Source organism: Protomyctophum bolini, assembly GCF_963924005.1.
Source record: "Protomyctophum bolini genome assembly, chromosome: 15".
Classification (NCBI taxonomy): Eukaryota; Metazoa; Chordata; class Actinopteri; order Myctophiformes; family Myctophidae; genus Protomyctophum; species Protomyctophum bolini.
The window spans coordinates 32,923,232-32,939,454 of NC_137876.1; the positions used below are offsets into that span (position 1 = coordinate 32,923,232).

The 16,223-nt window shown below is 40.0% G+C and overlaps 2 protein-coding genes across 2 annotated transcripts in view; one reads left to right on the forward strand and one right to left on the reverse strand.

Moving 5' to 3' along the window:
* Window positions 1-16,223, forward strand: part of ptgr2 (prostaglandin reductase 2) — a 174,759-nt gene that overhangs the window by 35,815 nt on the left and 122,721 nt on the right. The gene's annotated exons all lie outside the window — the stretch shown is intronic.
* LOC308329339 (protein TMED8-like) lies at window positions 8,810-10,692 on the reverse strand. Its single transcript, XM_080783595.1, has 2 exons — window positions 10,406-10,692; window positions 8,810-10,217 (listed from the first exon to the last, which is right to left on the reverse strand). The coding sequence occupies exons 1-2, from the start codon at window positions 10,689-10,691 to the stop codon at window positions 10,000-10,002; spliced, it is 504 nt and encodes a 167-aa protein (XP_080639721.1). The 5' UTR covers window position 10,692; the 3' UTR covers window positions 8,810-9,999.

Here is a 16,223-nt window from a genome sequence, read left to right on the forward strand (position 1 = left end):
CTCAACACAGCTCACTGGGGCATCTCTACAGTAATTCTGCAATGAGTACTGAATACATATGACAATATATACCTACTGTATATGTTCATAAAATAGTAATAATACAGTACCATATTGATTACAAACCAATGTTGGCTGCAATGAAGTTGAACAAATTCTATTTTCATGTTGTTCCTTGCTTGGTGAGAAACAACACATATATTAATGTTATTATTATTGTGCCAGGTACAATTCATAAAACAAAATCTACATTTTCATATATTTGACTGCAGGGGGCACTGTTGGTTTGATTTTTATGATACATTATACACAAAGTACAGGCAATCACTTGATTTGACACTATGCCCAGATAAATTAATTACTATGCGATGTAACATAGCTTTTAGCTCAAATATTTGTTTTCCCCTACAAATTAAGATCAAACACCAAACTGAAGCAGGAAACACCCTATTCCGTGTCAAAAACCCTGCAGTTATGATAGCATCAAAAGACTCTTGATAGTCATTCTGTTTCAGTGTCTACATGACAAAAATATTATGTTGTATGTTACCCTGGTGGTCAGGTGTATGAAACAAAAAAAAAAAGTAAATATCTCTGTCACGAAGGCAATGGGGAAATTGTTTTCACCTATTTGTATGTTACACACTGATGTCATCAATATGACCTTTGTCTTGGCCAAATAGGGCATAGCAGCGGTCATTTTATGGTTCCACAATTTTACTTTTTCCCATAGAGATTAATTATTTTAAGCCTGGAACCAAGCCATGCATCCAGGCTCCTGGTGAATCATGAACATCACACATTTGATGTTTGTTGTTTTGCGGTTAAAAACTAAATTGTGACACAGTGGAAATAATGTAGCCTTTGTGTATAAAAGTATATGAAAAAGTGTATTTTCATATTTTATTTTAACCAGAGGTTGTAAATGGTTTGTGATGTTTTATACAGAACTGTTTTTTGCCCAAAAATGGCACTGAACCAGCTCAAAAATAGTGAAAGGTACTGAAAACAAGTCTTTTGATGAACAATCAATATGGTTTTATTCACCTTGCAGAGTTCACATGAAAGTGGTTCCAACAAACGGCATACAAAAAAAAGAAGTATATACAGCCCACTGGCCAGGTTGGCTCTATCTAGGTCTGCTCTGCACCCTGTGCAATCCTACATTGATTGCCCGGGCAGTGGCAGGTGCTCCTTATAAAGGCTAGGCCCCTCCCATGGACCAAACCAACCCTGGATTGATTCCACAATCATACCAGTACAATTGATTCCACAATCATACCAGTATACCAGTGCATTCCCAATGTCCAGAGACATCACAATTCATAACATATTTTAGTGTCACATAATATTATAAATGATCTAAATATGATTAAAGAGTTCTCTAAACAAACCCTCCCACTGTTGGCATGTTCCCCATACCCCACAGTAGTTGCTCCCTTCAATGAAGTCAACAATCAATTATCAATCAACAAATGCACAATAAATAATGTCAAACTAAACTCATTTTCTGCAAATTCAAACTGTTGGTTATCTTCAGTCTCAGTGGCAGGGTGAACTGCCACAGATGCACCGAAATGGAAATTCTTGTCCGATACGTTACTTTAAAATAACAATTCGGCTACTGACACCAATATTCATTTAGTTTTTAAGGTTATTTTCCCCTTTTGTCACAGGGAAAAAAATAAATCAAACTGTTCAGAAATACAGCTTGGTAACGTAGCCAGTGCAAAATTGATGCTTATCAAAAACAGATATAGATTATACTACCATCGGTTAATGTCAGCTTTATTTGTCGATATCGATATTGACCGATGATGTCACTGCATCCCTATTTTTAAATATATTTTTGGAGCCTTTTCAGCCTTTGATAGACCGACAGGAAATTGGGAGAGAGAGATGGGGAGTCACAAGCAGCAAAGGTCATCAGGATCGGAATTGAACCCGCAACACGCTAAGCAGCCTAGGTGGCCGGACGTCTACGCCAGCCTTCCGGGCTGGTGCATTCCTTATTTGAAGGTATGCAAGAAGAGTGCCTCTATGTAAAATATGCTTTGTTGTCCAAAATAAAATTAGAAAAATGTGATATCACCATTTACAGACTAAGGGTCAATCCTCACGTAACCCAGAGAGGCCCTGAACCCAACTTTGAGAACCACTGTAGGGTATGCACTTCCCCATGATGTCTTTTGACCAATCACGCATGTAGGGAGAATATAAAGCCTTAATGTAATTCTCTGCTAATTCCATTACTTCATAGTTAGCTTGACTGAACAAAATGCTCTTGCAAGGCCACAATAAACTGCAGGCAGGCCTAATGAGACAGAACCATTAACAAGCCAAACATGCACTTTCATAAGGCAAGTCAATGTGTCCATCCAAAAGACCAACTAGCCCGCTTAATTGAAAGGGGTATTTCACGTAAACACATCTGGGTGTCAGCGTGCACCCCAGATATATTGAACAGAGTCCCATTCAACATAATTAGAATCACTGAAAACACATCCCTGGTTCACGATATTGTCCTAATGCATGAAATGATCCCCTCATGCATAGACGATGTCAACCACCAGAAGCACAGGCGTGCTTTCAATTAGTCTTATAGCCCAACATAACAGTCTGGGTGCACACAAAAGCTGAGATGTTAAAATGAATGTGTCCTTTAGTTTAAAAAATCCCTCTTGTTCTATCCAATAATCCATCAATCCAGGTTAAAAGTACTGTACATTTTATTTCATACAAATAAATCACATAAAAACAATAAAACATTAAAATACATTATACATAATTATAGAGGAATCTCTATATGACACTTTAAGGCATCATTGTACAGTCCACAGCCATCTGATCCGCCAAACACCAAGACCCTGCACTCGATATCCACAAGCTTTTTCTTCCTCCACTTCTCATTTCGCTTCTCATCATCTGTAAGGATGGATGTGCTCAGATGGATGAGACTGTGTCCAACAAGAGGTTTGTCGCCAAGAGGTGATGCTTTTAATGAAGTCCACATGTTGGTGTCTGAGAAGAAAAAGAAAGTGTTACAGTCTACTAAAATAATACATCAGCTATTGATACAAGAAACCCAGCGACTCAGAAAATGAAGAATAGTGTTTTGTGATTATAAATTGTCAAGTATATTAAAACCATAATTAAAATCCTAACAGACCGAATCGTTTAGTTAAGACATGCAGTATATTGTTACTGTTGTGTGTAATATATATATATATATATATATATATATATATATCATCTCAAATTCATATTCCAGTTTAATAAATGCCCCATTTCATCATGACAAAATATAGCAAAAAGCCAATCTACAAGCTCACATTGCGAGAACGGTCACATTTTGGACATACAAGGTTTCTATATGCTCAACACAAGGAGTAAGTAGCAAAATCAGGATTATTATGTCAATGAGTAATTAGACCGTAAAAATCAGGAATGTTAGACTCTGAAAGTTAACACTTTCAGTATACAGTATTCTGCCATCTGAGAGAAAGGGTTAAGCAACAATCCTCACCTATATTGAAGACATGAACATCCTGTAAAGTTCCAATAGAACTTGAGCCTCCACTGATCAGAATCCTGTCGTTTGACACTGGAAGTGCTGCATGGAAGCTGTCAAAAAAAAATCACCTGGGTCAATAATATTCCTCCAACACCATTCTTAAAACTTATACCAATCACCAAGGGTCTAATAACAGCTTGGCTACTATGTGGATCTCAGATTAATGACATTATATTGACGTCTGCATATGGAGTCACTTGCCTCTTAATTGATTTAGAGTATATAATTCAAGTTCACAAAAAGTAAACTAGTATAAAAATAAATAAACATAAAATCTGGGATTTACTTCATTGGCCTACTGGCAGCACACAAGACATTTGGCATTGATCGGTCCTGTGATTTTCAACATTAATCCCAGACAGCTCGCCCCCTAGTCTGCGAGCCACACCTAGGGTTTGTGGAAGGTTCATCTTGACTTTATTGATTTATGATCTATTCGACGCTTGTATTGTTGTCTTGTTTGAGCTGAATTGTACAGCATTTTTAATCTGCTTTATATTTTCACTGTATGTAAAGCACTTTGAGACCTCAAAGTGCTATATAAATACAATGTACTTGCACTGTTAAAATAATAACTCCAGATACCGGCACAATTATTTCCGAAACAACAAAGTGCATTAACAGACATCTTGTGTGGTAACCTGCGTGCCATGTAGTACAAGCAAGTCTGTCCTAGAAAGGAAATACAGATGGGCATTGCAATAGCATTTGTCAAGGTTGAATTACATACGGTACTCACCCCCGTGGCATTGGTGGCATGTTCTGATATTTCACAGCAGTGTACTCCATAAAACCTTTAATAAAAAAGAAAATAAAAGATCAAATTAGTGTGAAGATTAAGGATTGCTGTGGAAAAACATGACATGCCTCTCTACCTTACCAAGGTCTAGAACGTGGAGATCATTGAGGTAGGTTGCAGTCTTCCGGCCACCAAAGATAAACAGCTTCTTCGAGAGTAGAGTCATCGAGTGCCTGCTCAATACATAATTTTTTATCAAATCTTAAAATTAAAATTAAAAAAATGGCAACACCACCTCATGACATTGTGTCAACTTACCCAAGCCTAGACAGAGGTGCTTTCCCCTCTATGATGGGCTTGTACCAGAGTTTAAATTCTGGGTTAAAGATGTAAAGAGCGTCACTGGTCAAGCCTGTCATAGCACCACCACGGCTTGGCTGGACACCACCAAAGACATACAGTTCTTTGTTGTAGACGACTGCAGTGTGATGAGCCAAACAAGGAATGTTTCCAGCTGCCTAAGAGGGAACATGCACGTAAAAAAAAAAACTTCAGTAGTGTCCCCATTTTGGGCATGTTACTATAGGCAAATATATTTTCCAAAACAGACCTAAACCTCCACAATGCACAATGTTGTGAGACAAAGTATAAATCAGGCTCAAGTGGTGAATAGAAACATTTGCTAGCTACTATTACTAAAGTACTGAAAAGTGAAGTAACCACAAGGTTTATCTTTTGTGACAAACTCACAGTGACAAGCTCCCATTTCCAGCTCAGAGTATTTAGAATGTAGAGGTCACTGTATCTGTGTCCCTCCCCCAAGCCACCATACACATAGACCAAGTTGGATTCAGGGTCATAGGTTACAGAGTGGCCAGTGGCAGGAGGTGGTATAGGTCCAGAGGCAGAGGAATTCATGGGGAACCAGTGATCATTATCTGAGGAAGATACAAAAGCCATGTAACAAAATATATAAATGTAGCAGTCTTACGATAGAATACTGGAGAACTCGGGTCGCCGACTCTTCTTCATCTTTGCCGAGATTTCTTCCCCTTTCGCCGACTCTTCGTCACTTTCCGGTCCGAGTTCTTAAGAGTCTGCCGAATATTCTCCACGGTTTGCCGACTTGTCTTGAGAAGTCGGCAAAACTTCTTGATCTTGTTACCTTACGATACAGTATGATACACACACACAGCAAAAATTAGCAATATAGATCTATTCAACACTTTGTGATTCTAGCTAGTTGTCTTTTACATGGTTGAAAAAGACTGTTGAATTATCAGGTATCCGTGTGTGTGTGCGAGCCAGTGGGAAAGAAATTTCCCTCATATAAATTAACTGACCTGTGTCAAGCTTCCACAGAGAATCCTTGCAATGAGTTTGACTGGTCGCCGACGTCTCCCCTCCAATAACAACGGCTGTATGATGATCAGTCAAACACATGCCATGTCTCCAGCGTGCTGATGGACACACTGATAGACAGTCTGCACCCACAAGGTTTTCCTTTTCCAGTTTGGAATCTCCTTCATGCTCAGAGTTTTCTGCTTTGATTTTTCTTCTAGTTCCTCCAAAGATCTTCATTTTCTTGGGGCTTGGACCTTGTTCCGTGCCTTCAATTGAACTCCACATGGTCTGGCCTCTCCTTGCAATTCCAGCAGTCGTATCCTTTAAATAGATGGATCATGGAAGGACAAAAACAAAGAATCAGTTATTCAGCCCACATGACTACAGTAATATTAAATGTTATTTACCAGGAGTCTTCCTTACCCGTGGCCAAGTAAGACGCTGATCACTTGCCAAAGTGGAGTCATGGGTTCGAGTTCTGTCAGCTTGAAACTCAGAATGGAAAACACCCAAAAGCGAGGGGGGAGATTTCTGGTCGGTCGGACACACACACAAAAATCCAAATGAACAAGACTCGGGGCGTCCTTGCAAAATAAAAATATATATATATACACACACACACACACACACCGGTATATGTTAGAGGGTGTAAGCATCATTACAGATCAGGCCACAGACAGACATTTGATACAATTTTACAGTAAAACTCTGAATGTTCATTTAAGTGAGAGTGTACAAATGGACTTGCAGGTCCATTTCACGCTCAGAGTTGGGTCCATTTAGTACCACCAATCAATCATTTAACTCACAAAACACCTCAATGATGGATGCCACATTGAGAAACAGTGTTTTACATTAAGATACAATTAAGTTCAAGAGAAATATTAAAAGGCCATTCCAGTACAAAAAAAAAGTCTGCTCACTGTTGTGTCCAGTGTTTGGGAAAGATCTACATACCAGTTGCTGCTCTGGGAATAGACGTGTCCTCTGTTTTTTGCCTTGTACCATTGGCGTACTGCTAGCCTCGATACCCATGCTTTCATTTAGCGTACTGCTGATGAAGGCAGTTTTATCCTGTGGTACGTTGGTCAGAATTCAGTGTAAGGAATGCAATAGTCAATTGAATCACACATTGTGTTCAAGAGTATAGGCATACAGACAGGGGTTCCACTTTAATATCTTGAAAGCCCTTCGCCATTGGTGTATGAATGGGTGAGTGAAAGGGTGAATGTAATGCAAGCTATGTAAAGTGCTTTGGTTAAAAGCGCTATATAAATGCACCATTTAATGATCATATTAATCGATTGAGTTACAGCTTGAATCAATGAAACTAAGAATATACTTTAAGTTAGTAAGAATATATATATATATATATTTAAAATATACAAAAATTGCATTACTTTTTTGCCCAGATACAATTTGTATCATCTAAAAAGTTTTGCCAATTTGGGGGCACCAAATGCATAGCTTGGGAATCGCTGCTGTAGACTTCAATACAGGGGAAAGGAATATCCATGTTACCTCTCTGCAAACTTTAAGCTTGATCTTCCCATAAACTCCTCCGCTCGCTTCCGCCGCTGCCACAACTGCAGGGTCCCAATGACCACTCCAAGTGAGAGACCAGCTTTATTGGGAGTCAAACATGCCACTTTAATTTAAAGGAAACTGTACAGTGTACACTAAACAGTAAAATCTTGTGTTCCAAGATGGTCCAATATTGTACACCCTCAGGATTTTACAGTGCATGTGCTTCATTTGAAACAAATTTAAATGCAAACATGCCTACTGCAGTTCTCAAACAGTGTCACTGAGCTTGTAGAGCAGCCATTTTCTGCCATTTTCACATGGGCCTATGCTATAGCCAAAAATGATTGATTGAATTTGATGCCATTAACCAACTCAGCTGGGGACCCCTGTAATCACATTGAGAACCACTGGCCAACCTTGCCTGTTTTGTTGTGACAGTGTCCCAATTTGTTGGGTCTTGTCCCCCACCAGAACCTCCACGCATACGGATGTTATAGAGGCCCACTCTCCTAAACCAAATATAACCAAATATTTGGGGAGAGGCAGTGGCAGGTGGACTTGTCTCCTTTTGGAATTACTGCAGGGAGAGATACAGTATGAACAAACTTTTAATGAAAAGGTTTAAACTACTACCCAACACCACCACATTTTGAAACGCTGTTGTTACTTACCCAACAAACTGGCGGGGAGCATTAGCGATGGACCAAAGAGCGAAGAAGTTTAAATGACTCATGACGACAGCTACGCAGTATGGACTGGTTTTATAGCTCAATGCATGTTATTTTGAACCTACCTCAAGTTACCCAGTGTTATTTGTAGGAGGGCCATAATTGCCTCACCTGCGCTAATCATTCTAAACAACCAATAGGATAGGTAGTTGAGCTACAACAATGGAAATCCATTTATGTGGGCCTGAGGTGAACCTTAAAGCCCTAACCACACCAAAGGGTTACCATGCAACTCCATGGGTCCAAACGGTTTGGTGTAGTTTGCGCCATTGAATTCCATGCGTTGAATCACTAGGGTCAATGTGGGTCAACGTGCAATAAGACATATCACACCGCAGGGACAACGCTAAAACCGTCTTGACCCTTTGGTGTGGTTAGGGTTTTATTGAATGCAGTTGTTGAACAGTCTTTATATCACTACTAGGCCAAACCTTTGAGTTTTTGTACATGTTTGCATATTCTTATTTTATATTCTCTTAACTATTTCTCTTTATCATACAGTTATATATATATATTTTTTTGCCTTTTGTCTTAATGCTCTTGTGTCCTATAATAAACTCCCCTTGCCTAAATGTGATTCAGTGTTGCTGGCTGCCTACAGCCTTTAGGGAGAACTGTGTTCATCACCAGCTCTGTAACAATTACATCAATCCCCCAGTCAGAATTTAATGGAAACACACGGGACTAACTTGGAGCAGCTTCTAATTCTGGATAAGAGTTGATGTTGTTAGATCTTCATTTCTCAAATTAAGTGGGCATATTTTCTTTGAAAAACAATTTGTGGTCTTCATCCCTAAATGGGTATATACAACTAAAAAAAAATAAAAAAAATACCATATGTAACTCAGAAAACTATACAATAATTTTCCTCTTTATTATGGAAAATAATTTCAGGATACATATGTAACATTTAAAACAATATAGTACAGCAGACATGGGAAGCATTGAATCAGTTGTTTATATTCTACACAACATTAGCAGCAAAAGCCTTGGAAATCAGCAAGAAATCTTTGGAAACATGCACACAAGTGATTTAATGAGGTAAAAGCATTGATTTTGGAAATCAGGACAAATTAGGACTGGACATTACAAAATATGTCCAATGCACAGGGGATATACAAATGCAGTGACTTTGATTTACATTTGTGGATAAAATACATTGAGGAAATAATCTGAAAGACATCCTGTGGCTGAACTGTGGTTAAGATCAGATCCCTCACTCAAAACAAATAAGCTAAGCGGGGGCAAGTCAAATGTAAATATTGAATCTATTACATAACACCAGCTTCACGTGTTAAGGGATGGCTTTTATTTGTGTCATAATAGACAGGTTGTGAACCTCTGGTCAACCCGTAAAACCTCCTCCAACACATTAAACATACACAGACTTTTATCTTGTGTCTTAACAACAATAATCACAGAGAAAGTACATGGATAAAACATTGGCCTTGCTGTGCACACTATTTATATGAAATTAAACAAACATGGTTGGATTTCACACAGACTTTAGAAAAGAATCAGCAAGAATGCAGTTGCATAAATACAAATGACAGGAACTGAATGAACTTAAGAATCATAAAAAGGGGAACATACAGGAAACAAAAACAATCCCCAAGTGCTGAGTGTTAATTTAACAAGGAGAGTTAAATGAACACTCAGGACTTGACTGTCTCAGCGAGTTAAATCAACACCCATGACTTTAGAACAGTGCATCTGACCCATACAAAGCATGTGTCAAGGGCTCCCTGATCGCTGCTTTCAGAAAATAGAAATGTTATGGCTTACGACAATATATAATTTACTTTATGATAGACACTTTATCTAAATGCACAGTACATACATGGAGACATGGCACATATACATTATATGAAATGCTTTAGAAAATATCTATCGGTAAGTGGGACATGTTGCGTTCAAAATGTGGCCCCTGGGGCGATACAAGCCGATAGTGGTAAAAAATAGATGTGCCCATTGCTAACCATTAGATAATATTCTCTCTTTTACCATGTGTGGAATCAAAAAATAGTTCTTGGAATCATAGTTCTTGTATATCATACATTCATAGACAATAGGGAATAGGATTCTTCTCAGGCACTATAATATACTCTGTAGTACAGTGTTTTATTTCTCCAAAGTGAGTAAGAGTTATCAAACTTCAGGAGGTAAGTGCCCTCACCAGGGAATTCATGACTGCCGCCATGCACCAACAAGTGGCTATCTTGGCGGTAGACGGGCAAGATTTCACCAAGGTTGGAGTTGGACACTGTTTTGGAGCCCTTCTCAACATCTCCGCTACTGATGGGCCCTGCAGCACAAAGCACATACCAACAATTCAAGAAAACTAACAAATATACCAGGCAGAGACACATGTCTATTGTCTACACACTTTTATGTTGGTAAATTGTGACAGAATCAAGTGTTAACCACTTAAGTCTAGGTCTTGTCGATCTGCCTTTTTTTTAGGATAATGACATGCGGCCGACACGCACTGACCTTCAATGTCATCCTCATCTTCGTCATCGCTCGATTCGCTGATGTGGACTGTGATAGACCGGCTGGTGACAGGAGTCCAGTCAAAATATACACCGAAGCCGATGTCATAACCATCTGTAGCAAACTCCCAACAAACTTGTTTCCCCTCAGGGACGGTAGGAACGTGTACTGTCATGATGTCCCCTCTGTATATGGTCACCACGCTGTCCTTCTCCAGTCGAAGCTTGGCCTTCAGTTCCTTGATTGCTTCAGATGTCCATGTCGATGGAGGCTTCAATGGTGGCATTTGGCCTGGAGTTGAAAACCCAACAATAAAACTTTGATATGCTCTTTAGTAAACAGAAATTACATTTTCAGGTCAGGATACCATTGAAATTGATCCAATCAGGAGAGAGAACTCACACAGGATACAAACTAAACAAGTGGTGACACAAAGAAATGAGCAGACAATTTTTGAACTGGAACAGTATAGAATTGAGGCTGATAAATGCCAAGAGCACATCCTATATTCACCAGCCGATGGCGCTATTGACCCATTTATTTCATTTCCCCATTATGCACCCTTTAAATCAGGGGTCTTCAACGTTTTTCAGGCCAAGGATCAGTTAATATCAGCTAATATAGAAATGAAGCAGGGACCCACACACTACATATTGGATTCATGTTAAATGTGTGTTTTCAGACAGGGGCTAATGTTGCCCCCAGAATAGGGATGTGAGGGTTCAAGTGGGTTTAAGTGTGAGGGTTAAAAAATAAAAATTTAAAACGTTCCTATCACCCAAATATTTGGTGGCCCCCTGCAGTATCTTTGAGGACCCCCTAGGGGTCCCAGACTCCATGTTCAAGACCCTTGCTTTTTTTTGCAATTTTGCAGTTAAAAAGTGGTCTGTTCTTAATGGCGGAAATGACACTTGGGTAATTAGATCATTATGAATTCTCAGACAAACGCCCAGAGCTTAGACTCCATGCCAACTGACATAAATTTAGCCTGCAGACATCAGAACGCGACCTAAACCAAATCCCTCATTATAGCATCAGTTTCTTGCAACTGTCTATATTATTAATTTGAGAAATGTTGGACTGGTACAGGCTTGCATGTGCGTCTGCCTGAGTTTTGACTGGGAGCGTAATATGTTCCATCGATCAGTCCTTTGTTCCCTCAAACCTAAACCTCAGCCATAACCTAACCCCAAACCAACCCCAGCCTCAAGCCTAAAATTAGGGAACATAGGGCTGAACCCTGCCTAGTCTACCAATGTCTGAACACTTCCTCAAAGCATGCGTGTGTCTGTGCAGATTAACACAGGTAGTTTAGGTGTGTAAGCTACCATGACTTGATTATCTCTGTAGAACGTTCTGAAACAGAGCAGCCATTGTATTGAGAGATGCTTTGTGAAGAATTCATTGGTCCCCCAACTCTTGGAAACAGCCACACTTTAAAAGCCACTGAAGAATATGATAGTCTTAATCCAAAGGGATTAACTGTCGTGTACGTGGGCTATTGATACTCTGACCTTCCCTGAATGAAAATGCATGAATAGTAAAACAAGAGGCACAGAGGCCTAGTAGAGACGGCACAAGACATAGTGGCAGACAGTGAAATATGTGGCAACCGGAAAGACACCCCTTCTAGTCGCCCGAGCAGCCAAGGAACAGTGTCTCCATCTGCCCCGCCCAGTAGGGGAATCCTGCTACTGAGTGACCACCCTCTACTCCTGGACCACTGTGTGCCAAGAATACCAGGAGAAAGCCACTCACACGTTCATCTGAGCAACAGCTGGTCAATTTCCAAATGCCTCTCAATTTTCGCTGGCATTTGGAGAGGGGCGAGTACTGAGTGTGGGGAAACCACAGCATTCTGAATGTAAAAAAGAAAAAAGGAGTTAGTGGAAAGGCAACTGGCACCACAGCATTCTGAATGTGAAGAAGCCATCAGTGGAATGGCAACTGGCACCAGAAAGTATCCATATGTCTGTCTGACGTGTTTGTCATTCTATTGCCATTGAGCCAGATCTGCCAACAATAGAAGTCAAATACTCAGCAACTCATGAAGCATTCTTTAGTATGTGTCTGCAGGGTGGTCATGTATGCACATGAACCTACTGTCTTTTCTTTCCTCATTCTTTCTCCCTCCCTCTCTTTCAAACAGACAATCATGACAATATAGTTCTATCTTGTACCCACTGGAATGGAACCTTGAAATTAATCACTTAAACGGCTGACCGATCAAAATAGCACAGAGAGGTTTTTGTGGAGCCATGTTGCTATTTTAAGCGCTAAGTGATTCGAAATGACCAACTGCATCATTCCCACCATTAGAAAGTATGGTCTTTAATTGCGCAAATAAAACACATGGCATTTCTGACTAAACCTTAAATTGCATTTCAAGGAAATGCTATTTAGGAATAGCATTTCCTTGAAATGCACAAATGAAGCCTCAATTCTACTGTTCTAGTACTGAAGACTTAACTGTTTCTGAATACTATCAAATTACTGGTATTATTAGGATCATACTGTGCATGGAATGTGGGTATACCGGTCCATGAGACTACCATCTCAAATCAATAAACTAATCACATTGAGTAGTTGACATCCTAGACTCTTCCCACTGCTGCCTGCTCGCTTTGCCTAAAAAAATGGCAACTAAAAAATACGGGGAAGCATCTTTTTGCTTCTACGGGCCGTCGGCATGGAACAAGCTCCCACTGTACCTTCGTCAGGCAGCCTCTGTAGACATTTTTAAAGCACAGCTCAAGACCCACTTCTACAACATTGCTTTTAATTGATCTTTTATTTTTTGTTATTCATGTCCTCACTGTATTGCATTACTGCTTGTTTTTTAATGTCATTGCCTTGCTTTTATTTTTTATTCTCCATCGTTATACAAATAAAGTTTTATTATTATTATTTCCCCTCCTGGCTCCCAAACTGTGGAATAAACTCCCTTGTGCAGTCAGAACTGCAAATTCACATCCAGCACCTTGGATAAAGGCGCTATATAAATGCACCATTTACCATTTACATCCAATTTTCCAATGCAGTCTGAAGACTCACCTATTCAAATTCCACCTCACATTCTTCTCACCATTTCTTTATAGATGCTAGTTCAGTAATCAGATAGGTTTGCCAAGGTTTGCCACTTATTTACGTTTTTGTTATCGTCTCCGGGAAACTCACACCTTTTTCTACTTCTCCTACTGATTTTGTCCAAAACTCACACAAATCAGCACACATTATCTCTGAAGACATGTGATCATGACACCACCACAGAAGTTGTAGGTTCGATTCAAGATCATTCGACCGTGGTGCATCCGACTTTGTCAAGCGTCAATTGGCTGGTGTTCTGGAGTGGGAAAACGGGCGGGAGGGTGATATGATATCACTGCATTTATTCATACGGGCTAGGGCGGCACCTGTCAGTGTTGATTCAGCTCCTCACTGGAGTCAGTTGGAAACAACAGCAGTGACAACATGCTGTTGTGACAACATGCTGTCACATGCTGTGGAAGAATGAATTGGCAAATAAAACCTGACTAAACTGGGGAGAAAATCACACCTGTGTGAACTCAGTGGTGAAACTCCGTGTGGGGGTCCCCGGAACTTCCAGACCCACAGGAATGCGGCCAGGGGGCCGGGCCGGTTCTGGCGAGCCGCCCCACGTCCAAAACGGTTGAGAAATAACAGAGTTACTGTGATGCTATTTCCGTGCTTGGACAGACCCAGGGACCCACTGACACAGCCAGGGACACACATAGCTGTCTATGTGGTTGCACCACTCAACAAGAATGCCATTTAGATAGCATGTTGTTTAGACAGATGTTGTTTTTGTTTACCTGATATAGTATTTTCTTTGCACTACATTGTTCTCTTTGCACTAGACTTATTTGTTTGGTGACAATTTAGGGTGCTTACTCTGCTTACTCAGCTCTTTAGTCACTCGGGATAAGAGTGAATGCTTACTGTGTAAGTGTGTAAGTGTAAATGCCTGAATTATAAATCGTAAATTGATCATCCCACACAAACTTGTACACTTTCCATACACATAAAACAAAGTGGGAATATTTGTACCCTCAACTACTGCAATGGCAACAGATCTAGGGCTCCATCTTGCGGCAGGGGCCCTTTTTACTTAATTTGGGGATTTAGTATTGTGTGAGGTGTGGCCCCGTAAAATTTGCTATCTTGTGCCACAGCCTAAGTCCCTAAAACACTGCCATTACCCCTTACATTATGCATCGGTGTGGTTTGGGCCGCGTCTTTACACTGATTAAACCAATCACCGTGCCACCTGCCATTGCCTTTAAGAGATCCATTATCCATTTAACATTATGCCCAGTGATTTACACCATTTGCAGACCACGGCCATCTTGCCATCAGAATTTGGTAAAGCAATCGTTTTTAGTAAAGCAATGTCCTGCTGTCTCTTTTGCTAAACGCACATTATTTTGTGCTTTTGGGCCTTTCAGCCACACGCAAACAGCATTTTCGGCCACTCAAACTCAGATTTTTGAAAATATCCGGATCAGTGGAGCTGTGTAATCATGCGAAACGGAGCTTTTGAGAAACGATGATGTCACCGCTTATTAGTGCATATCATTTTTACTATAATTAGGTGAGAAATGCAGCTTAATTGTGCCTGCATGCGGAAACTTCGTCTATCTATCCAATTGTTCATGTTTATATACTGTATCACTGTTAACAACTTTAAAACTCATCATATGTTGCATCAACTGCAGCGAGCAAAGGCTCTGCTCTGCTGCATCCAATAATAAATATATCAGCCTACTAGTCCAGTGTGGACTGGTGATTTAATTTGTATTGATGCCGAATGCGAAGCTTGAGGTTAATTGCCGGACCGCTACAGATAAACTGGGGATATTAACCTACCAAATAAGGACCCAGGCCAAATGCCAAAGGCTACACCTGCAACAACAAGTCTATGCGTGGTGTGTGCATAGCCATGTGAAACTATATTCTCGTGCACGTGTGAACGTTTATTAGCCTACATTATAACGTGACATTTATTATACACCTCGAAAATATAGCCACTCTACAAGCTCACAAGTGGTTCTTGTGGACACTTCTATATAGGTCTGACTCTGCTATTCCTGCTGTGCAGGACTTGCCAAGTTGCCAGAGCAATGGTAAAGTCTAAAGTGTCTATCATTTTTAAATTATATGGAGAGAAAAGTCGAGAGTCGGGATTTGGAGATTTACGCACAGATTCCACTCACAATTTAGGTGGCTTTTAAAATGCGGTACTTATTCCTTCATTAAAAAATATGATTGGCACCTCATAAGTGTAAATATAAAATCAAATATAATATAGCCTACAATTGCAACCTTCTACTGCAGTGATTTTATCCTGTGTTCAATGCATTTCTGCGTTTGTGTGTAGACTCAGATATCTCTGTCGTATGGGCAGGGATTTTTTCTAAAACGAAGGACGGAAATATTCGTTTAGCAAAAGATCCATATACGTGAGGCCTGGGCCTTAGAAAAAGAATCACCTGCAAGGACACAAAGTAGCTCATGACTACGGTGGATTTTTATGAAACAAAGACTTTGAGGATAAAAAGAGAACAATTCAAGCTTTTCGTACAGCTGCAATGTTGATGAGTTTGACGTTGTTTAATACAATCAGATAGGACCTTCCTCCCTTTCTGTTTGGATGAATGGGCTGCCAATGGGAAGTTGCCATTAACTTATATTGTAAGATGGTTGCGGTCTGCATATGGTCCATGGCCCATGGCCATGGACCACGTTGCTGCCTTGAAATATAGCCTATTCATATTTGATACAGAGGCAGGGTTGTTTT